Here is a 24,623-nt window from a genome sequence, read left to right on the forward strand (position 1 = left end):
ACACCAATGATAATCAAGTGGAAGGGTCTAGAATGTACGAGTGTGAAGGCGAGCTTGCAGGCATCGTTTTAATTGTTGTACCATAATGATTAAGCAGGATTTTTATGCGGTCTGACTGGGGTCTGGCAAGATGGATGGCCTGAAATGCTATCTATTCTCAGGGAGTCAAGTCCTTGGCACCATAGTGGTTCACTGCTGCTTAGATTAACACTAAGCTGGAGGGCATGATTTCTGGGTCCTCTCCACCTTTCATTTCTCTCTTGTTGAAAAACAATCAAATATACAAGTCACGTTCTGCTTCTTCTTCTTGTGCTCTGGCGTACTTCCATTGCCCCAGTCTACACTGAACAGTGTTTAATTTGTTAAATTTACATGTTCATTTTTCTCTCTCTCTTTTTTAGATGGAGACTGAACAGCACGGAAATAAATCCCAAAACTGGATCTCACTACAGCCTTTCTGGGGGCAACCTCAGAATCAGCCATCTGAACAAAGACCAAGATGCTGGAACGTATCAGTGCCTCGCCTCCAACTCTTTCGGGACCATCGTTAGCCGAGAGGCCAGTCTAACCTTCGCATGTGAGTTTATTTTTTTCTATTTTCTTTAGGCGAGCATTTGAGCCTTCTTGGCTTCCATTGGAGAAATAAAAAAGTAAAAATAGAGGGAGAAAGAGAAAAACATGTCAGTCACAAACAAGGATAACATAGTGGGCTGCTCTTCATGACATGTTTAACATGGAGAAAGTTATCTCTGAGGTGCTATTTGTGTGTTGACTGGCGTTTACTCTATAAATGGCTGCACAGTAGGCAAACAGCAAGTGCTAAACTCACTGCAGTGGAGGAAAAAGATCAAGGTTTTCCTCTGAGGTGTCTTGGAGTACAGGCACAGTGATGAAGTGGAAGGTTCGGGTCTTGGTTGTACGTTCTGCAGACTCAACTAAACTTCTTAGCCAAGTTTGAGCATTAACATTGGTTTTATGCTAATGGCTTATTAGCTAAGTGACCATTCAATCTCTTTTAACCCTCTATAGCCCAACAGCATTAGCATAAATGTGCTTATTTATTTGTAATATTGTCAGAGTTAGTAATGTGGATCAGACATTAGACAACAGACCATCTCATACAAACCTAGATAACAGTACATAGTTGTTAGCTAAAAATTATGGCAGCTAATGCTACACTTGCGTGTCCTAGAAGTCACATTTACCCTCTGGTAAACAGTTTGTTAAACTTCATATGAGATTATTTACAAATTTCCTTAATCTGAAAAGGTTAGGTTTCTTCCACATCAAAGCAAAGTAAATTTCCAGTAAACTTCTAGCTAACATGAGCTAAGGAAAACAGTGGCAAAAACAGCTTAGCAACAGAAAAGTTCAGGATATGCTCACTCACTCACCTCAGTATCACTGTCATTGGTTAGATGTGAACTTCATCGAGTGATACTCAACTGTATCACAGGCCTGTCACAAAGTTTTATAGCCTCTTCGGAAACGCAGAGCAGCTGAAAGTAGCCATTAAGGAGCACCAAGGGTTAGCTGATGAAACTTTACTTTCCGTTACTTCAGAGAACAAAAACAGCACACCCACTCATGAAGAAATGCAAAGTCAGCACCATCACTTTTGCAGATTAATGTTTTTTTAATGGCCCTATCATACTGATTTCCGACCAGGAGGACGACAGATTGTTTGATGGATCTTGATGAGTCTAACTGACAAGCCTCTGGACCTCATATTTCTAGCAGGACTGAGTCAATAAGTGCCTACTTTATGTGCCAGTTATTTGACAGGAGTAAATCATGACATTAAAGGCAAAAGAGTGATCACTAGCTCAGATTAGATTTTGAGGTTTGGTGTTTGGGGACAAGGCCACCAATGTGCCTCAGGCCATTTATTTAGTTCCTTGGACCAGCAGGAGGTCAATCCGTGATCTGATTCTGCTGGTGAATTTCCACTATGATAGGATGACAGTTCCATCAATTGTCGGACTCTGACCTTACCAACCTGCAGTTGTTGTCACAGAGTCGGCGTGTGCGTGTATGACCGAATGTCATCTATCTTCTTTATTACTCTTGGTATAGCTTAATTAACTCCACTGCATGATTGAATGGTAAAGGTTCAAGCGAATAATTTAAAGGGCAACTGGTATTACTTTAGAGTGTCATGCAATTCTTTATAGAAATTCAAGGGAAGTAAAGGATATGAGTGAGGTCCTCCTGCAGACTCCTAGTCAGATGCACACAGTGCAGGTATAAGTTGTGTTTCAGCACCTAACAGCAATATTTTTTCCTCCAGTAAAGGTCATGACCTTTTGATGGTAATTAGTTTTACGCATAATTTGACTGTGATTTTGACACAAGACAGGGTCTGAACTGACTCGCTCCTCTAATAAGCCCAGTGCTAATTGCACCCGTCAGAGCCAAAATGAGCGTAATCATTTGGAGCCATATAAATGCACATCTGCTACAATCAAAAAGGTCAAAAGTCAAGAGATTTAAAGTTTGCCCCATCTTCAGTGTAATCGTGCACTGTCATGAAAACATGTCCTTACTATAATTGATTTCCTGTGGAAAAAGATGAAGCATAACTAGAGTGTATACCGTAGAAAGAGGATGAAACTGTGAAGGAAACTTCAGCGCTGGGGACATGAAGGTAAAGGGAAGGAGTCCTATTGTTACTTACAGAAACAATAATAAAAACAATGTACTATAACACAAGTTTGTCCAATTTTTAAACCACATCTAAAAGCAATACAATCCAGGAACACTAGGCAGGCACACAAAGACTGAAAGAAACCATGCATGTATCAAGGTACAGGTGAAGTCAATCGTGACAATAACAAGGTTGAACAAAGAAAGGACGTAAAAAAGAAAGAGAAAGCCACAAGAGGAACTAACCTTCAAAATAAAGCAGGAATCAAATGAAATGAAAGACTACACTGAAAGAAAGAACTAGATTTGACACAGAGCAGTGAGAGACAGACCGGGGCAACGCAAGGCACAAAGAAAATGAAACAACTTTCAAAAACAGCATGAGAAAAAAATTAGAATTGGAACAGAAACTACGGATAATTGCGAACAGCTAGTCATCCTGTTCATAACTGGAGGAACTTTCATTACATGCATAACTGTAGACGTAACTCAACAAAATATGTCATTTGAGGATTGGATGATATGCTGCATTTTTCATGTTAACAAACCTCACAAAAAGACCAAACAACTGATCCCACTAAAGGAAATGCTATCTTAAATGCTAGAGACCTTTTGTTTTCGCCACAGAGCATTCATTGTTTTCCACAGACTATTAAAAATACATCACTAAGTCACACAATTGCACATGGTGACACTTCTGTCATTACCACACACATACACACTGCACAGTCGATACCACAGACACAGTAAATGCTCATTAGCGCACAGAATGCACATCAATTCAAACCTGGAAATATTCCACAACAACCACCCGGTACGTTTGTTTGAGTGAAGTTTAAATCTGCACTGACCAGCCTGTTAGAGAAATCACAGATGATTCACATAATGTGAATCAAAAATGTTTTTCATTGTAACCTAATTTTAGCGAACTACTGCAGAAATGGGAAATCGAAATATAAAAATAATTCAGGTAACGTGTGAGTGTCTGTAGCACGTAGTTTTTTCTGTGACCGAACCCAACCACATGACTGGCACAACTTTTACTTTGAAGGGAAACCATTCTCCAGTCTCCATTTGCAGGTTGCATTGCACCAGCAACCCTGAGGAACCGCTGTCAACCAGTTGGGGAATACACTTGTCACCCTAGCAACAGGTGACTGTGTTACTCCCAGTGTGGGAGACAAATCTCAGGCAATGTGCGCTTGACGTCATGTGAGAAACATCAATAGTTTACTCATGTGGCTCCATGCTGTAGTGGCTAACACATTTGACTTATGCACAGAAGGCCTCCTGTTTGGGATCAGAAGGAGGCGCAAACTCATTCTTAGCGGTAGTGGACCCCTAATGTGGGTCCCCAAGCCCAGGTGAATGGGAGGGTTGTATGGGGAAAGACCATTCAGCATAGTTTGTCATATTCTAAATACTACACAAACATTTTAGCAAAAGCAAAATCTGCTTCTCAAAAAACAAATTAAGAGAACATTTAATTTATTTTTGGTGTGGGTTTGTATCCAGGCTTCAAAGGGAGTTTGGTTTCTACTGATCGCTGTCCCATCATTTTGATCTAAAAAAGTAAAAATGACAGTGCATGCCAGGAAAGATTTTCAACTTGAATATTTCACCCATCAAGATCTGATGTGTGATGTAAGTATTCCCTTAATGTTTCTGAGCAGTGCTTCTACCCCAAGGTCTACTTGAAGCGTGTGGGGTTTTTTTTTCTTCTTCTTTTTTGTGGAGCATTTATACATCACGGCCTCTCTCAGAGGATAGATGTTGCTTAAAACGCATTTTACATTTCATGACCAACAGCAGGAAGTGAAACACAGGATAGAACAGGGTGTTAGGGTTTTGTTCGGTGCTACCGGTAACCATAGCGCTTTCACCGGCAGCAACGTCTTTTGCCTGCCCAGTGCTTTTCAACCACACATCACAAAAGAAGCTCATTTTTGTGTGCTTTTCTGCTTTGCGCTTATGAAAGAAGTATTTTGCTCCCTCCATTTGAACGATTGTATTTACCTCAGCATCTTGTTTTATCAGTCGATGGTAGTTCTCCTTCTGCTGTCTTGTCTTGTAAATGTCGGTCGACCAAACAAATGTAAACCAAAGTCACACTCACAGTTGCAAACACGTCAAACACTTTTTGTGTTATTGATCAATTACTAATCAACTGCTGCATATCTTTGTGGACTACAGTGATTTTTTTTTTATTCCATGCAAACGGTCATGGAATGGGAACTTTTCCATTTCCATTTTACTTTTCAGACTAGACTAGTTAATTAGGACATTTGTTGAAGACTGACAAAAGCGCGGGTCTGCCAGTACAGATATTTGGTGATGGGAGCCTCAATAAGCTGCTAGTTTCTCACAAAATCAAATAAATCAGTGCCATAGTTAATTGTTTTGACTCAGCGTGAAGGTCAAAAGATATTTAATTTTGAGCCGGGTCTTAGAATTGATAATGAAATCCTGATAGTGAGTCGTTGTGAGCACAGGAAAGCGTTGTTGTTCGGTGAACATGCTCTGCCTTCTAATTCAGTCATTTATCTCCGGGTGTGAGGGATTTTTGCCTTTTCTTTAATTAAATAGGTATTAGTGGTGTCTTAATCTTGTTCCAGGTGAGTAATCTTTCTAAAAATCCATTATTGGTCTTGTTGAATTTAGATTGCATTGACACTTAAGACCTGTTTATAGGTCTGAACTTAAATCATACATTTCCATTTAAATTGTAATTCAAACGTCGGGATTTGTATTTGCTAAAGTGTTATCTCCTTCCAGAGGTTGAGCATAGCATATATTGTGTAGAACAAGAGTAAACTGTACAGTGAGACTTGCTCACTTGAATGGTATTAATCAGTTAACATTTGTTAGTCTGCACGCTCCGTGACGCCTTCAAGGTTGTTCTTTGGAATTGGCGGAGCTCCAGATACTTCAGGATTCGTTTCCGTGTCACAAACTTTTGATGGATGACGGTAACCCTCGCAAGGGTTGTGGCTGTCTACCTCCCGAGGCAAGGATAACTGATGGCTAGTGGGCGCTCCCACTCAATACTTGCTGCCCTTGATTAGTATGTCTATTGATTCTGTATTGCTGATTATGTAAAAGATGTACACACATAATTCACACTGATGATCAGGCCGCATATTCAATAACAGAATGATAGTGTGGGCTTCTTATATGGGTGGCACTCTGAGGGCTGTGCGTTGAATGCAGTGACGAGCTCATTCACTGCTGAAGTTTCCGCGACCAGAGATGTCAAGAAGGTTGAGCTTTCAAGAAGAAAATAAAGTGCTGTATACTGTACTTTCCTTGAAACGCTATATATCCCATTTTGAGTAGGAGTGGATATTCGCTTACTTATAAAGTATCTCATCAGAGTCAGAAAAGCTCATATTTTGCCAAGGACATAGGAGGGGTGGGAAATTCCTGATGTCACCGGAGTAGGCTTTAAATCCTTAAGGGGAAATATGAATACCTAATTTAAATGCAAATAAATCCTTTGGACTCCTCTCAGCTGAGTGATAATGTGGTGTGAGTATATTGACTTAGTTAATGAGGTGTAAATAGCTAATGGGTATGATCTAGCTTTTATGTTTTTTTATCCGCAGTACACTATCAACATATCACACTTGGGAACCTGCTATAAAGTGGAATAACTCACTCAGCATTTAATGTTTACCTCTTTAGCTGTCCAGCCTTTGAAATGGGGAAAACTTTTTTGATGATACGTGCAGGGAATTGGCGGGGGGAGGGTCCTCAGCAAAGTCTAACCCTTTTAGAGCACATTACATTTTTGCTTTTTTACATTCCTAAATAATTGTTAAAGTGAAAGTACACCAGTACATAGATCACAGGTTTCAAAATGTACATATGATATAAAAAATGTACATGTTTAATATCATAATTGTGTACTATCCCATATCCTGTCATGGTCCTGGGTCTTTGACCTAGTGTTTTGAGTTTATTGTTATTATTTTCCAGTTTCTGCTGTTTTGTATTTGTTCTTAGGGTTTTGAGTTGGGTGTTTTCTATCATCGCTACCTGTGTCTTTCCTCTGTGTCCTGTTCGTGTCCCCGAGTTGGTATTGTGAAACAGTCTGTGAGTTTCCTGTTTTACTTTGTAGGTTTGTGTCTCGTTATGCCCATTAGTTCAAGCTGTTTCCCCTCCTGTCTGCCAATTCCTGATTACCTGGTGTGCCTGTGCTCCTCGTCGCGTCGTCTGTGTTTCTCTGTGAATCTTCTGTGTACTCTGCATTATTCCGTGTTTCACCGTGTCTCTCTGCTTCCCGCCCCGTGTCCTCCTTTTGTGTTAGTTTTCCCAGTTTAGGTTTATGTTCAGTTCTGCCCTCACCTCTGTTATTGCTCACTGTATATAAATCTCACTTGCACCTCCGCCACTGTCTGCTATTTTGATCCTCCTTCTCACCTCCACACGACTGCTGCCCGAGTCGTGACATATCCCAACAATGTAATGCTGTGTAAGAGGTCTTAATCGCAATAGTATGTATTAAACTAATGTTTAAATTGAGAAAATGTAAGAAAAAAAAATGTGTCCAAAAAGCTGGAACATTTGCCTCTGTGTAGCAGCTTTGCTTCTTTTTGCCACAGTCTGTAAATATTTGGGAGCTGCAGAGAACATTTGTTGGACTTTTTGGAGAGGAATGTTGTCCCATTGTTGTCTGATACAGTCCTCAATCTGCTCTGTTCTTTTTTTTATTTAATGATGCTCCAAATGTTTTCAGTTGGAGAATCGTCTCTATTGCAGGCCATTTAAGCACCTTGGCTCTTTTACTATGGTGCTTGTATAATAGATGAATTATGCAGTTTAGCATTGTTTTTGCTGAAATATTCAAGGCCCTCCCTCAAAAATACGTCATGTAGACGGGAGCATCTGCTGCTCTAAAACCTTTCAGCATTGATGGTGCCTTTCCAGATATGCAACCTCCACCAGGGATGCACGCTTTTGAACTGAGTGATGATACAAAGCCAGATGCCCCCCTGTCCTCTTTAGTCCAGAGGTTTTTAAAAAGAATTTCAGTTCATTTCAGTTCAACAGACCCCAGAACAGTTTTCCGCTTTGCCCACAGAAATTTTTAAAAAACTTTTTCCGTGAGAAGTCACAACAGTATTGTCATTATGAAGTGTCTGAAAAATAACTGTCAGGTAATATAGTGACAGTCCCAGTACACATCCAAAAATGTGTATTAGTAATAAACAGCACTACTTAGTTACCCTGTGGCTTGAGAAAAACTCCTTGAAAGAACATGATATGAATACATCGATGATACTGATGTACTTGAAGGCATTGTCATTGTGGTTTTGTTGGGATCCAGCATTCATGATGACCTCTGAACGTGTGTTAGTTTGAGTTGAGCTGGCATTTCATTGCCCTAATGTACTAATGTACAGGGAGTCACTGCCTAATAAAAGCTAATATTAACACTAACCAATCAGCAGTCAGTTTAAACTTAAATGCAATAAATGTACAACGAGATGCACAGTGTTGGTTTGTGTTTGGTATCAATTGTTAATGAACTGATGCAGCTAATGTGTAATGTGGGCTGTTTAAGTGCAAGGCTAGCAGGGAATGGAATAATGTGTGAACTTTACCATGTCAAATAAGCAGGGTGAATGTGGAAAAATGGCTTCCAGCTACTTCGCTTAAAAAGTAGGATTCAGTGTTTTTTGAACAGAGGACTGGGTAATCTTACTGTTTGCAACATTACTTTATTTTATCTGCATATGTTAGAATGTTGCAAATTTCATGGAAGTGCAGCATCAAAATATATGCACTTTAATCTCAGTTCTAAAAATACTACTGTCGGCCTCCATGCAACTCTATACTTATCTGAAGGTCTACCCAGAGACTGTATATAAATGAAGGCAGATGTAACAGAGCCTTACAGCAGACTGGCTGTTTTTACTATCACTGCCTTGGTGTTTTGGATAGGGACTCTAACCACTCTATGATCTCAGAAACCAAGGCTAGCGTTGTGTCAGTCACATGGTAAAGGAAAATAAAACCCCAATTTATCCTCCTTCTTGGCTCGAATCTTCTGTAAAACTTGAAACAAGTGTCTGAGCTCATAGAGTCACCCAAAAAGTGGTGTTTTTAACAAAAAAAGAGCTCAATGTCATGTTGCTATCGACTTTGGTACAACTGAACAACTTTTTGCAGTTGTAGAAGTCGCCCCCTGCTGGCATTAGCAAGAAGCAAGTTTAAGACACTGACTTGTCTTCTCATAATGTTCTTTTAACTGCCAACCACAGTGCTTTTAGATTCAAGGTGGAACAGCTGAGGACCAGAGTCGAGGCAGGAGAATTAAAGATGCGTTTAAAGATTTTTTTTTTTTTTTTCATTCCATGCATTCATCTCGTCTTGTCTAGTGACAGACAGGCTGATAAAAATCACTGAATACACACCTCTGTGCTGGCTCCCACCTTTGCGCAGGCACAGACAGTACAAACATAGATATGATGTCCTCATACACACACAAACACATTATATCCACCTTCCACTTGAAGACAAAGAGCATCCTCAAGGGGGTAGCAAGTTGTGATGGATCTAATGTTCACGGTTGGACGGGCTTGTTGAAGTATGATAAGTTGTGCTGGCATTTGGAAAGCTCATATGTCTGGGATGTGATCATCAGCTTAATCTGGATCATTGTTTGTAATGCCAGCCCAGGTTTGCAATAATTGATGCTAATGGATCTAGATGGGACATCAGGTTTACTTATTCTGAGGCTATTAATCATTGTTAGCCACTTCCCGTTTTGAACATTACTCTGAAGCTTTTGTGCGGAAAACATTAGCTCAGTTCTATAATATTTTAATGAAATTTCGAAGGGACTTGCGCTCGCCACTGTTCCTTTCAGTGACAAATTTAATGGATATGCTATTTGAGATATCCTTTGCAGGCAAAGTCTGTGCTTTCATGCTTCCTTTTGAACATGTGCACAGCTGCGTACGCTTTAAAAAAAACAAAAAACAGGCTTTTGGTCAAGCCTTCCCACCACAATGCACCCCAAGCCCCCCCCCCCCCCCCCCCCCCCCCCACACACACACACACACACACACACACACACCCCGCATCTGAAGGCATCGGCCGTACCATATTCTAAATTATGCTTTTTACGACTTTCCCAAAGTACCTTTCACAACAATGCTTCTTTTGGTCTTTTTTGGCTGCTGAGAGTGGATGACTGAAGGTGGAGGTTGGTTTTTGGGGAGGGTGGGGGGGTGGATTTTGCCACTATTGCTGCATGCTTTCAGCATGGGCGAGGCCATGCCTGTCGCTGTGAACAGGCACAATCAGTACCTTTAGTGAAGTAGACATCACCACTTCATAAATCCCAACAGCTTTCATCTCAGCCAAAAATAATGCCAAAGACTTTTTTGGGGGGAACAAATTCAGTACCTTAGATGTCTCTGGCTTTTGTTGACTTTGTTCTATAGGATCATATTTTGGGAAGGCTCGGATGCTTTTATCTAACCTTCTATCGTGTTTTTAGATGAAAGTAAATGGGGGGTTAATCCAAAAAAAAGAAGAAAAAAGATTCAGCTTTCGCCGTGAAATTTTGTATTATGCCCAATAATGCAAGCAGTGTTTAGGAGAAAACCGCTTGTCTATTTGCAGCTTTTTATTGTACCACCATTAATAAAAAAAGACGTCTGTAGAAGCAAAATAATTAATTTCACAGAAGAGGCAAAGGGGAGAAAAAAAGCAGTGCAGATATTGCAGCTTTCATCAGTGATCTCTGATGAGCCACACCAGTCTGAGATAAAGCCCATTGGGAAGAAGGAAGTCGATTAGCCTTGCTACAACATTAATCACCTTTGAGTGACAGTTAAGAGATAACTAGGCAGTCAGTGTTCCCTTAAAAAACTGAAAAAAAGCAATAAAAATAAATCACCTAATTTAAGCTTTGAGTCCTGATTCAATTCTACACACATCATAAACCTCCAAGAAAGCGTCTTATATGGACATCTGCAGACATATTTGCCCTGCGTGCCTTTTTAAGCGCTTTTGGTCACCAACCAGCCAAAACCGGGTGCCGGCTTTTCACACTGTAGAAAAACTACGGGAATTTAGGAGGGCAGTGATTTGCTGTGTAAAAATGATTGTAGACAGCAACTTTGTCATCCCATTTGTGGATGTTCAGTTATCCATTTGTGTGGCAGATGTGTTTTTCACAGTAAAGAGCAGGACAAACAAGTGCATTAATCAAATAGGTGGATTTCTGTGCAAGTTCTTTAGGATTAAACTAATGTACAGTCACGAGCATAATAAAATATTTTATTATAAGATTTCTAAAATAATTGAGATGCTGGGTGCAGAAACCCAACCTCCAACAATATGAATGGTTTCATACAGTGCAAAGTATAAAGGAGTGGTGGTAGCAGATTATCTCTGAGGCTATATTATAATCACACTTTAAAATATAAAATTCTAATTCTAAATTTAATTATTAAGAATGTGTATGTGTAAAATTCGTGATTTTATGATGTAAAATCACAAATTTTTATTTTTAACTAGTTTAATTTATTGAGATATGTTGCAAGCTTGTGTTTTGTGTAGCATCTACCTTCTTAATATCTGTAGCCAGAACAAAATGAAGCATAATAATAATAACAACAATGTTGCACTCTGAAATGTTGTCAATTTGAGATTCGGTAAGACTATATTGGAGTTAGTACCTCAAAATGATTACTTTCCTGCACTACTCTGTGGTAGTTTAAGCCCTGCCTGCATTATAATAGTGCAGCTGAGTGTGGTGGTTCTAAAACTCTGGGGCTCGCTCTACTCGGGGGGTATAGAGCTATTTCACGGAGGAGCGCATGACCAGGATGAAAAAATGTGGAGTGGATTTGAGAAGTTGAATAAAACTGTTTCATGTGGGAACAATAAACTAACAGGAGTGCTTTGAGACTTGCAGCGCTGTCAAGCTTCAGGGTGCAAAATTACAAGAGACAGTGGAGAGTTTTCTGACAGGTAAGAAAGGGAAATAACAGACGATGCATATAACCACCACATCGATCAAAATAGAAGGCAAGGAAGTATGATGGATATCTCTATCTCAAGTTCAGTAAACAATAAGTCATTCTTTTATGTTTTAAACTTCGTCATAATGTTATTTCATTAAAATAACATTTTCCAATGAGTGGTAAATGTCGCCTTTTTTTCCTGGCGCCATGATGCGTAGCAGCCTGTTGTTGTTGTTTCTTCTTTTGTGACTTTATCGTCTGATAAAGTTTGTTTTTCTTGCTCAGTGTGACTTATGTGTCTGTCTCATGGAGCGTTGCAGAGAGACGTTGCCAAACTCCCGGTGTTCCTCAGTCTGACTGTGCTAGATGGCTGGAATTTTCAGGAGAGTAGAGACGTTAATCTGAGCAAGAAGAAATGTGCATGGGATGCACTAGTCATCATTAAAAAGTGGTGTAATCCCACACGTTACTGTGAAGGAACATTTGTGTGGCATGAATAAGAAAAAACAAAGCCCGGAGGATCATCTGACACAGAGGATATGGCTAATTAATAGATCCCAACAACCCTGTGAACCACTTACTGCTCTTGCTAACTTTGCTGCTGCAAGGACAAAAGCAGAAAGTCTTCATACCACCTGTCCTGTCAGATTGTTTGTTTTTTGGTTTAACCGAGCTCTTTCTTTAGTTTAAGCTTTTATGATATTATATTTATGTATTGAGCTGTTGTTTTGGGTGTTGTAACAGGAACTAACAACGTTTGAAAAAAAAATACTTCATATTGTTACTGTGATTATTAGAGGTGGAGAAAAATCTGGGTGGATTATAGAAGGAGAGGTATGACAGAGACAAATCATGCACCGCTACCCTTCACAAGTAGCCGGCGTCTCTTACTCCATCAGTGAGTTTGTCTCCTAAAGTTCAGTGTCCTTCACAGTCACACACTTGTGCTCCCCTCTACACAATCACAAACAGTCCCTGATAAAACAAACTGCAGCACCATGACTCAGTTCCTGCTGCAGCCGGTGGGCAGCAAGCGCTACGAGTGAGTCCTGCGGCCACGGCAGAGGCAGCATGAACGTCAGCCTCACTTTGTTATGCTTTCTCAGCAGCCGTCCGAGTCTACTGGACAGCATGTTTTTAAATGTGAAGTAATCCATAGTGTCCTCTGCATGTGTACACCAGGAAGCCCAAGATGCTTTTTCTCAGCTCCTCGACCTCAGGTACAAGTGCCCCAGAAGCACAGACAGGAAAACAAAAACAAAGTCCTGCTCTGGTTTTTGTTTTTTGCTCTCCACCAACACCACAGTGCAACTTTGCTTTAGCAGTTGTAGCCAAGAACAATGAGAAGACACTATATTAGATGTTGCATGTGTATTATTCAGGCAGAAACTGGTGCTGTTCTTTAAAATTGTAGCACTCTGCCAAATTATTCTGAATGACTTTACCCCATGTATTGATTCAGGTGTTTTCTTTTTCTGTCTCTCTAGTTTTAGTCAAGAATGCTGACTTTGGTTTTACATCCTTGAGGGAGACACATCCAATTTGACACTTAAAGGTCCAATCTGGCATTAATCTTTAGAAAAATATTAGGAATTGCTCTTTTAATAGGGCTTAAGACTCTCAGATCGCTATTAGTTAAAGCGTACTCTTGGGTTAAGAAGAGATTTATGTTTAAAGAAATAATTAAAGCCAGCCTCTTAATTGACTTGTTCTGTGGCCAATATGACATATATTAACTGACCTTATAGTCCTCTTCATAAATCACTGAGCCCGATAATTTTACATTTAGATCACTTGGAGCTGAACTAATCAGTAATCTCATTTGAGTGGATTGTTTGCAGTTTTGAGACGAGCAGGTCTGCAAAGACAGCGCTCGTGTCCGCGCCACCGCTCGAACTGACTTGACAATATTCTGCATATTGCAAGGTTAATTAAGGTTAATTAATCCAATTTGGAGAATATGTATGGATAAATCTGAGACAGTATATCAAGCCTCTTAATGTATTAATTCGCTGTCTGTCTTTTATTCGGTTCGGTAGCTAAAATCACATTTATGAATGATCTCTGACCTCAAACTGAATATTAAAAAAAAAACAAGAAGTGGAATAAAGGAAGCCAGAAGAAGCTGTTTAATTTAATTATGCTGCCAATTAACCTCTAAATATACGAGTAGCTCCATGTTTTCTTTGTACTTATTACAAGTATCTGTATTTAAATAGTTCCCTTAGGAATATATGTAGCACTCTTCAAACTGAGTTACCAGTGCAGACACTTAGTCTCTATGCAACGTGTGAATTACATTTACTGAGCTCTGTACATCATTAATGGAGCCAATTTGAAATGAACTGGTTCTTCTATAGCGCTTTTCTACTCTGTCTGAGTGCTCATTCATGCAAGCACTTCTCTATCTAACAGTCATAGTCCGATGGAGCACCTTGGGGTTCGTATCCTGCCCAGACTGGAGGGACTGAACCACCAACCTTCTGATTAGCAGATGATTTGCTCTGCATAAATCATCAGCAAATGTCAGATGTGGTTCTGACCTGCTATTGTTTCCATCAGCTGTCAAAGGAAAATATTTCAGTTTAACAGTACTTGTGGTGTCAAAGCCCTACTAGGAATAGCTTTGTGTGGTTCGGTGGTGGTAGGTTTGATGAATGAAAGGTAACCTGATTACCACCAGAGCTATTAAAATCCCTCATGTGTGACCTGCCACGGCAACCATCTCTGCTTAGCAGCGAGGCTTCAGATTGCTGTCTGGCTCATATTAGTGTGGGTGTGTGTCTTTATTGATTTCAGTGCTTAGTTATAGTTTTTTTTTTTCATCATGTATTCAGCTCAAGCTTAACTTACATTCATTATTCGCAACATACAATTACCAGTGCAGGTTACAGGGAGCAATAATAGGCCTCATTCTTTTCATTTCCACCTTATCTTAAGTGTGTCCCCTCAAGTATGCAAAAGAAATAAATCCAGCAAAAAGAAATTAAGCAACAGACACACACACACACACACACACACACACACACACACACGAGTGAGTGCTTCCTTCCATCGACCTATCTTTGTGTGATTAACAGGGGTGTGTCGAAAGAAGTGACATAAGGTGGCCCTCACCCCCCTTACCCACCATCACCCCCATCCACACACACACTCACAAAAGCAGCCAAATAACTGAATGCAGCTCCCTTCCTTTGAACAAAGGCACAATCTCTTCTCTTCTTTAAAGCAAACATATATTTATGTTCATGGGGCGACCATGGCTCAGGGGGTTGGGAAGCGTATCTGTAACCGGAAGGTCGCCGGTTCGATCCCCAGGCTCTCTGTCCTGGTCGTTGTGTTCTTGGGCAAGACACTTTACCCTACCGCCTACTGGTGATGGCCAGAGGGGCCGATGGTGCGACATGGCAGCCTCGCTTCTGTCAGTCTACCCCAGGGCAGCTGTGGCTACAACCGTAGCTGCCTCCACCAGTGTGTGAATGTGAGAGTGAATGAATAGTGGCATTGTAAAGCACTTTGGGTGCCTTGAAAAAACAGTCCTAAGATTTTTGAGTTTGCATCCAAAACGTGTTCATAGTGCTGCAAACTTTGTCCGCTGTACTCACAAGACAATGCTTTTACCCAGTTGAAGGGGAGGCGTTGGAAAGTAATGCTAATGCTCAGTCCCCGAAGGGTTTTTCTTCTAAAATTCATCACAGTTTTTCATCCAGATTCTACTTTTTAATTCTTATTTCTAATTAATCACAGAGGGAGTTTGTCAGGTTTTTAACAATAATAAGTGAGAAATTTAATTCATTTGTCCTTTTAGTCATATCAAAGCATTTACACTTCCTATGACGACTTTGTATGATGTATAATAGTCAGGTACAACTTATCTGTCCTGTACTGATTTACGCTACCCGTGCGTCTTTTAAATCACTCATTGCTGTCTTCCTCCACCAAAACCCCCGTACTTGTGGCACCATCTCTGTGAATTTGGATATCGGCAGCACAGGCGCACGTGGGGGGGGGGATGATTTGGCTTGAGGCAAAGCCAAAGGCTGTTTACTGCCAAAAATGTTCAGTTTGTTGCTGCTGAAGGTTCAGGCAGTCTTTAAAGGTTTTTTCTGACTTACTCAAAATGTTCCGTACGTCATGTTTTTGTATATCATTTGCTTGGCACGGGGCTTCAGGTTTTTTGCAACAGCGTCTGACACGCTGTGAGTTTGAACTCTGGCCCTCAGAGTTTACAAGTACTGTATTTGACAGGATGAAGCATCAGTTCCTTCCCACAGTCTGAAGAAATATAGGCCATGAACTTTCTGGCGCTATGTGAGTGTGTGCTGTGTTTATGTCTGCGAGCTCTGTAATAAACAGGCAACCTGTTGTGAGCGTTTTCCCCACCTGCTGCTTTAGGTTGCGCACAATGTGACCTTGAAAAGAAGTAAGAAAAACAGTAATTTGTTCATGACAGCACCTTCATGTGTATGCTAATAAAATGTAACAGCCTCCAGCTTGTGGAATATTTTACTTACTGCTGTTTTCTTGTTTTGTTTTTTCTATTTTGCAGACTTGGAAAACTTCAAGACTCAGAGAAGAAGCTCTGTTTCAGTGCGTGAAGGTCAAGGAGTGGTTCTGCTCTGCGGCCCTCCTCCTCATTCTGGAGGTAAAAATAATAAGTTCTCTTGCTTTTTCTTTTTCTTTCAGTTGACTAGCGAGCATGTGTCTGTTTCACACTGAAAATTGGAAGTTATCTCACTGTGCAAAGTAACGATGACTGAAGCGCTTTCAGACGGAGCTCTTTGAGATGTACCTGTTTAACAGCGGCTTTCGCTAGGTAATCAACACCTTAAACCTGACGCTGTGGGGATGGAAAAATTTCCAAGCGATTCGTGCCTCGTGTAGGTGTGATCACTCTCGGCTGGGTCATGGGAAGTGGGACAGCCTCTCTGTTAGGAGCCTAAAGCTGAATGCGCTTTGATGAGAGGGTTATTTTTTGACTTCATTTCCATGGCAGTTAAAATAAACTATTGTGCAGCTCTATTTATTCAGCAACGTTTGCTCTCAAGCTCAAGGCAACGATACTCTGAATTTTATACGGTGTGAGAAGGTAGCATACAAATGATTTTGCTTTCTTGCTGAAAGCCAGATGAGAAGACCGTGCCAGACCGTGCAGTAGGTAAGCTTAGGCTGCCTTCTGAATTCAGGTGGGTTCGTTTAGATGTACTGATCTTGCTCAAGCAGTGACAAGATCATTCATATGGTTAGTTCAAACTGAGAGAAGAGTGTCTTGAATTACATGCACTATTCAGACATTTGAAAAGCTGTCCTTTTTCATCACAGAGCAGGCTGTGACCAGAGGAACTGATTACAATCACATTATTGGCCATCAGCCTAGATAACTCGGGAATGTGATACCTTATCCTTGAAGGAATTTCTTACAATTTGGCTGATGCAAGCAATTCAACTACAAAATGTGGAAATATTTCACAAAAACTAACTTTTTTTTAAAATATATGTCCAAAAGTTAAAGGTCAAATTCACTGTATTTTTATGAGGCCATTCAAAATTGAAACTAAATCTGAGTTTGAGAAATTTCTGACTGCGGCTACAACAACAACAACAACAACAACAACAACAATAATAATAATAATAATAATAATAATAATAATAATAATAAGCCTCGGTTATTTATATAATTTGTATTTGGACAATTTTATTAAAACACCAAAAGATAATTGAGGTAAACTCCTCAGTTAAAAATCAAGTTTTAAGCCAAGCTCTTCATTCCATTCGTCTAATTGCAGCAGATGTGTCCTTGTGCAGCTTCTTCAATTCACTTATTGGAAGTGCTAAATGCAACAGCTGCTTGGATTACATTCTCCCAGCTGACAGCTACCTAACAAATATCACTGATTCATACACTGGTCTGCTTAGTAAAAATGCTGCTCGCATTGAATTGATTGTAATTGTTTGCAGCTTGTATCCTTTTGGGGTTTTAACCGGTGAAAGCTTGGCAAGCTGTGGAGTAATTTGGAATTTTAGATTTACTTTCAAATAGCCGAGCTGACATGCCCGCGTTTGATTGTTCTCTATACTGTGAATAGTTGCTTCGCTGATTCTCTTCATATCTGCCGATTTGTGCTGAAGTAATCCAATTAGGTTGTGTTTTTTAAGACCAACAGGCACATGAAAAGCCCCCTCAAGACACTTGTCTCCTCACTAATAAACAGAGCCAATACAAGGTGTCAGTTAGAAGTCCATTTTAGTAAATTACATCTCTCTGTTGTAATAGAAGCTACCGCCGCTCTGTCATTCAGTTGGATAAACAGCCTTAATCATTTGTTGTTGCTGTGGTTCTTCTAACATTAAACATTTACGAGGACAAAACGTCTTCGGTTTATACCCTCTCATCTTGCCCCAGAGCCCTCGCACGTTTGAAACCTGCACGAGCGTGTTGGTTTGCATGACCTTTAATGAGAAATTCACTGCGATTATCTTCACCTGCCAGTCCATACTGAGTGTTAGCTCACAAAATTATTTTCAAGGCATTTTTCAAATCCCTCACTCAGACAAAAATATCAGACAGCAGACACTAAATCGGGATTCAACAGGCTTCCCCACAAATCCTGGCCAGGCTATTGGCTCCAAACACACACACACGATTACATGTTCTGCCAAGCTGCCCATCAGAGGAACAGCATATTCAAACTGGCAACAATGAAAAGCAATCAATCAGCAGGCAAAGAGCTAAGTGTTTTGCCAGTAGTGCTTTTCTTTGTTGACCCGATACGCTGCTTTGTTGCATCTGAAACGGCACGCTGCATGGCGGGTGACAGGGCGCACCGCTGCTACTCTGGCGCTTCGGCGTCATGCTAGGGTCAGAGTGAACATGCACGATAGGGCATCCTTTGACATAAAGCCTTGCAGTTAGGCAGCAAAATGTATCCTCTGAATGAATTCAAATTTAATTTGCCTGAAAGGAAGTGAGTGGCATAAAACATACTGAATTAAAATTAGTGAGCGCTCACCCTGAGAAATGACTAAATCTGTGCTTTGCTTAATGCTTGTGTGATTGTAATGCTTTGCTTGCTTGTTTGTAATTTGACAATTTTATTATTTATTTGTTTGTTTGTTTCTTGCCCTGTTTCCCTTTCTTTGCTTCACTTTAGTAGTTCCAGTTATTTTTACACCATTATAAAAAGGAGCGTACAAATACGCTTTAGCTCCTGGTGGTGTTCTTTTGTCTCTGCTCTTGTCATCAGAATCTAAAGCTAACAATTTATTCATCCTAAGATCTGTGAACTTTGTTTCTATTGCTTATTCGTTTCTCGCTATCTGTTAGTTTACTGAGTCACAAACCACATACACCAGCCTGATGATTTATTTCCACAGCAGAGCGCATGATGTGTATTAATACACTTCTGAAAATAGGACCCAATAAATACCAGGCACTTTGTTTATTCCTTAAAACTGCAAGTCGCTTTACTTTTCCACAAAGCTTCTGGAACAGTGAAACTATGAATTTAAGACTGGTTTTGAGGCGTTTTTTGTTTTTTCACTAGTAACCAAGCCAGGGGACGGAGAAGACAAATCACAGGGGCCCTATACTTTTCACACACACAGATATGCACACATTTGTGTATTTCACAAATTCTACATGAAATAGTTTTGCCATTTTTTCCACTTTTAGCTGGTTTAAACATACAGTATGCAACTTTATTCACAATAGCGAATGGAGACATGAACTATTTGGACAAATGTCTTTATTTTTTAATTCAGGTGTTTTCACATGCAGTGTCACAGGTGTGTAAAATCAAACATTTGTGAAAGAAGGGGTTGTTCAAAAGCAGCGGTCCCCAACCTTTTTTGCCTTTAAGGTGTCGCTGATAAATACAACAAAACCAGTACTGGTACCAAAAAAACGAAGATTTATTCATAACACACGGGAAAAGACCCAGGGAAACCGAGTTAACGATAAAAATGATTTAAAAAAGTAACGATTAAAAACCCTGAAAACCATAAATTTCAGACCTGAGCCTCAACTCTCGCGGCCCGGTACCAAACAACTCACGGACCGGTACCGGGGTTGGAGGCCGCTGTTCTAAAGAACAGACTGAATCTGAGTGTGGTACTGTAAGAGGATGCCACTGTTGTAACAAGTGAGTGTGTGAATTTTCTTCCCTTCTAGAGTATTTTAAGTGTTATTGCAAAATCGAAATCCCAACAACTCAGCCACCAAGTAACAGATCACATAAAGTTAAAGAGTTCCAGACCTCTTCTGGCATTAACATCAGCACAAAATCTGTGTGCTGGGAGCTTCATGGCATGGGTGGTACTCCCATAGGTGAAGGCAGCTTGTTTCCATATCATTTAACTTGAAAAAATGAGACAAACAACAACTAAAAGCCTGTGGCTTGTCATCTTTATGAATAAGAATTGAAATCTGAGTGTCTGTAGTCGGCTCTGAGCTTCAACAGAGAGCTAACGTTAGCTTAAGTTTGCTTCATTTACAAAGGTGTCACTAACAAAAATGGGTTCTCTGAGGGTACACAGTTGCCAAGCTGTTAAGACATAGCAAGTATTCAGAACTCATTAAACAAACCATGCTACCTAAATACAATCCTCCAGTTCATGCGAGGGAATGTTTTGATGAATATCACTGCTCGTGTGATTAGAAACACTATGCTGGACAACAGTAAAAAGCTGCAGAGCCTCGGTTGAAAAGCTTTTACATGCTCTACTAGAGACATGAATTCAGGAAGCAGCTCAGTCATCAATCTCAGTTGTGTCCTTGTTTTATTGCAAATCTGTTTGGCGTGTCAAAAGATACGCAATGGTGTGTGTTTTCTCATAAATTCACAGAAACAAGATGACTAATGAGGAAAAGGCCATGCATCCAGGATGTGAAGACATTTTTTTCAATCTGCAGGCAGCCTGAAAGGAGACTCAGAATGATAACAACAGAACACAGGTTTATATTCAGGAAACAGTATTTTTCTCTTTTCTGAGGGTGTAAGAGAGGCCGCTAACCTGGCAGTTTTCAATTGGTCAAAATACATGTTTGAAATCTGTGTTGTGTTTGTTTCTGAATGCGACACCAGGCTGACATCTTGTAAGCTTGACAGCATTTCAAGGTTTGTTTGAAAGCAATCCTTCTGAATAGAAAGAATATTAGACAGTTTCATCCAGTTGCTTTCAGCAACGAGCTAACCCTGTCCCAAACCCCGAAGAGTTATATGAAAAGTTGATAATGACACACATTCTCTGCTTGTTGTGGTGCACTGGTAGACTGGGGGGGGGGAATCATTTTCAGTCGTGTGCAGTCAAGTTTTATAATGCTCCTTTGGCACAGAGAGGATGAATCACAATGTGGCATCGGTAGAGTGACAGTCAATAACAGGACAATAATGACTGTCGAGCCACCTAAGCCACCTTCCTTCCCTGACAAGGACCTCATTGCATTTTAATCAAATTCTGCATGTGGGTGGTACTTGCAAGGAAAACCTCTGCACATCCCTATTCAGTGCCATATGTTTGCAGATCTTCCCATGGAGTTAGGACCCTCTGTGTAAGCCCAAGGCTCTGGTGGGTTTCCACCTGCCAGAGGGGGTTCTCAGAGGGCACATTATGTGTGGCAGACAGCTGTCCTGCCCGCTGTAAGCAGCATGGAGTCACCCATGCAGAAAGATGCGTTCGGACACAAGAAGTAGATGGGGATGGTGATAGAGAGAATGATTTCAAAGGAACAGAAAATTAAGGGAATGTGCTGGAAGGGAAGCACATATCTGCTGTATGTAAACCAGGATTAGATCGGATGTGTGCATGTGTATCTTTAGGGGGGGGGGGTTGGTCAGCACATCTCTTTGTGCTATATCTACAGTAAACAGACACATAACTGTGTGGTGATAACAGCAACATGTGTGTTTGTGATAAGCATGACGTGTAACCTGCATATTATGGAAGCAAATATCATAAGCAGCATGCACAGCAGCTGCCTAGGTTGATTACTGGTGACAATACAAACTATGATTAATGACACCGTAATGACAGATAAACAGGGATTGCGTCACTAACTATAATACAGATGACAAGGTAATATTAGGACTTACTAAAATCTATTAGATAAGGGTGTAACTATTCTGCAACCTTGCTCAGGTGATGATACAGTTGTGCATATTATCATGTGGTGATTTTGTCTTCCCTTATTGTGTTATCCTAGTTTATGCTAGTCGTGATGTAGGCGGTGTCCAGATTCATGGGCTGCATCCTCCTGAGGCCGCATTTGTAGACTGATTACGTCACAACGACGCAACGAAGGCTGTCCAAATTCGTAGACTCCGACAAATGCAGCCGACAAATGCGTCCTCCTTTTCCCCGAATTTGAAGGATGGGTCGGGTGTGTCCTTCGTGGCCTACCATATCCCAGAATTCATAGCGCGGCACAGCCAATTCCAATTTCCAACAATGGCGGCCGCTACTAAGTTTTAATATTACTTTTATTGTTCTTTCTGGGTCAAAAAATAAACTTTTAAGATATTTTCAGGCGAGAATGTAGCTGTGTAAACGTCAAATATCTGCTCGGTTTATCAAGACATCGCATGTCTGGAAAAGTGCTTCGACGTTTTCGGAGACGTCTGTTACCCACCAGCTCGATAGCTAGCCGGGGCGATGACAGCGAACTCCCCGTACATCTGGCCTTCGGAGGACCCGGCCCACTTAGACCGCAAAGGCCGGGTCCTCAGGAGGATGCAGCCATGCATTTGGACACACCTGTAAGGAGTTATTGTCTGGTCATTCAGGTGAGGAGAGCTGGAAATATATGAAAATACTGAAGTTTATTTTTCATTTATGATCAAATTATGATTGAGTGAGCATTTAGTTTTTTTCTGACCATACTATTCTACTTTCTTTTAACCTATTATACAGAAAATATTATTATTACTGACATTAAAACATCACAGATATTAAACTGCTCAGCCAAGAAAAACATAAAGATTTATAAACTTAAATAAGATTAAAGTACGTCACGTGAAATTAACATAGCATGTCCAATGATAGCTGCCTGAAGTTGTCAACCTGTTTTAGGTTTTCTGTTGGTATATTGATCAGTTGCCTGGCAACAGTATTCAAATAGCAGCTCAACTATCCTTCTGCTTGTCAAAAATAAGATATTTAAATTCCTTCTGAAGGTGCACTTTGATAAAGGCTATATGAAGTTTTAATCTCTTCATGCAGCATGAGGAGCGACATGTTTATTTCGTGGTATTTGTTGACTCATACTTAGTAGTTTCTCTTTTTTTCCCATCAGGGATTATTCTGCTCTTAATCTGATTAGCAGCTGACACATTTCAATCTCCATGAGTAATCTCCTTTCACAATCATATTTCTCCCTCTTCATCTGTCTGGAAACTTCAGCTCTCTGAAATAATATCGCATGTCACTGTCACACCGTCCATGGCTGAGCCAACAGAGCCTCTTCTGCAAACCCTTCTGGTTTTGATATAATCTAGCAGTTACCTCATGCCAAAGAAGAAACTTTGTAGACAAGCAACCAACAACATGACAGTGGCATGAAATGGGATATTTTTCTGAGAGTGACACTCGGGAGTTGATTGGAGTTTCAAATCACGTATGAAAAGGTCACAGAGGAGTCTGAACAGAGAACGCACACATTTCCCAAAAGACATGTGTGAGTGACATGTTTCCTCAATCTCCTTTAAGCTTCTTAAAGTTTACACTAGTTGTTGTTATGGTTGTGTTTGGAGTGCACGCACGCCTGTGTGTGCGGTATAAAAGCATTAAAAAGAGGGTAATTCACGGCCTCACACAAATATACGTTCATGTCATTCCATGTATAAAGACCATTTCCTTTTTCCTTTTCTTTGTGGGGTTTTTTTTAATGGCGTGTAAGCGACTGCGTCCCCTCTGCCAGGCTGCAGTCACATGGCATGTCCTTGGGCTCCACTGTGCTGCCACATAAACACAAATCCCTCAGTGCCTGTGGGGATTTCATCCCAGAAGAAATGCGCTGTCACCTGCTGTGCAAGGGGAAAATAACAATTGTCGAAAACATGACAGCTCCGTCCACACACCTAGCTTGCCTAGCAGAGCATTGGACAGCAGTTGTAAGTTGAATTCATAGCACTTTTATAGCTGGCTTGCCATCACAGGCCTTTAACTGCTTCTGGTGCTGCATAGAATTCAGCTCACTTAGTGGGATTGTGCACAGATCTGTGCACACTCAGTTAAGTCATACCCTAGAAAATCCTCTCATGTGTTGAAAGAGTTCAAGTTATAGAAGACCTGGTTACCATCTTTAGTTCAAAGATAAGACTAATTCATTATTTTCTTGAATGCATTTCAAAGTGTGATTATCAACTTTTACCAAACCATACATTAATAAAGATTTTTGATTCACAGTGATATAAATCAGAGAAACTTACCCGACGATTCACATTCGAGAAATGAAAAAATATTTTCTCAGTGGTTCACTGGTGTGACAAATAGTACAGAAACGGCCCTTTAGTAACAGCATCAAAGTGGAAACAAAACTACAATACAGACTTCAGCTCTGTAAAGTTTGCCTGCTGACCGATGTGGGGGAGTCGTACTGCATTTGCGAAGCATTTTGTGACTCCAGAGGGAGCCTCGCAAAGCCTGAAATAATGCCTCAAATGATGCTGGCCAACCCAGAAGAAGAAGACAAGACTGAAAATGAAAGAACAGCGAGAGCAAACCAGACCTCCGCAGCCCACACTTTGAGGCTTGCTGCTTTGGCAACTTTCAGTATAACAAACCTGCATCTTAAACTGACCTGTCAGGGGTTGAGTTGTATTGCAGGAAATGTAGGCATTATATCTTTGCATAAAAGAAGAACGAATGGAACAAGTATATTTGTTGCATCAATTCTGATTTTTTTGAGACTTTACATCGTGACACAATGCTAAAAGAATGCAAAGCTGCGTCAGTGGTGGACACTCAGGGGGAGGTTTGCTGTGGCTCTTGGGCAAA

The 24,623-nt window shown here is 40.5% G+C and overlaps 1 protein-coding gene across 3 annotated transcripts in view; it reads left to right on the forward strand.

Annotated features, from left to right (window-relative positions):
• cntn4 (contactin 4) overlaps positions 1-24,623 on the forward strand; it is a 200,076-nt gene that overhangs the window by 69,810 nt on the left and 105,643 nt on the right. For all 3 annotated transcript variants that reach the window (XM_026168944.1, XM_026168946.1, XM_026168945.1), the window contains 2 exons: positions 402-577; positions 16,180-16,275. In XM_026168944.1, the coding sequence (XP_026024729.1) occupies positions 402-577; positions 16,180-16,275 (272 nt within the window). The remainder of the gene's footprint in view (positions 1-401; positions 578-16,179; positions 16,276-24,623) is intronic.

Source organism: Astatotilapia calliptera, chromosome 5 (assembly GCF_900246225.1).
Source record: "Astatotilapia calliptera chromosome 5, fAstCal1.2, whole genome shotgun sequence".
NCBI classification, from domain to species: domain Eukaryota; kingdom Metazoa; phylum Chordata; class Actinopteri; order Cichliformes; family Cichlidae; genus Astatotilapia; species Astatotilapia calliptera.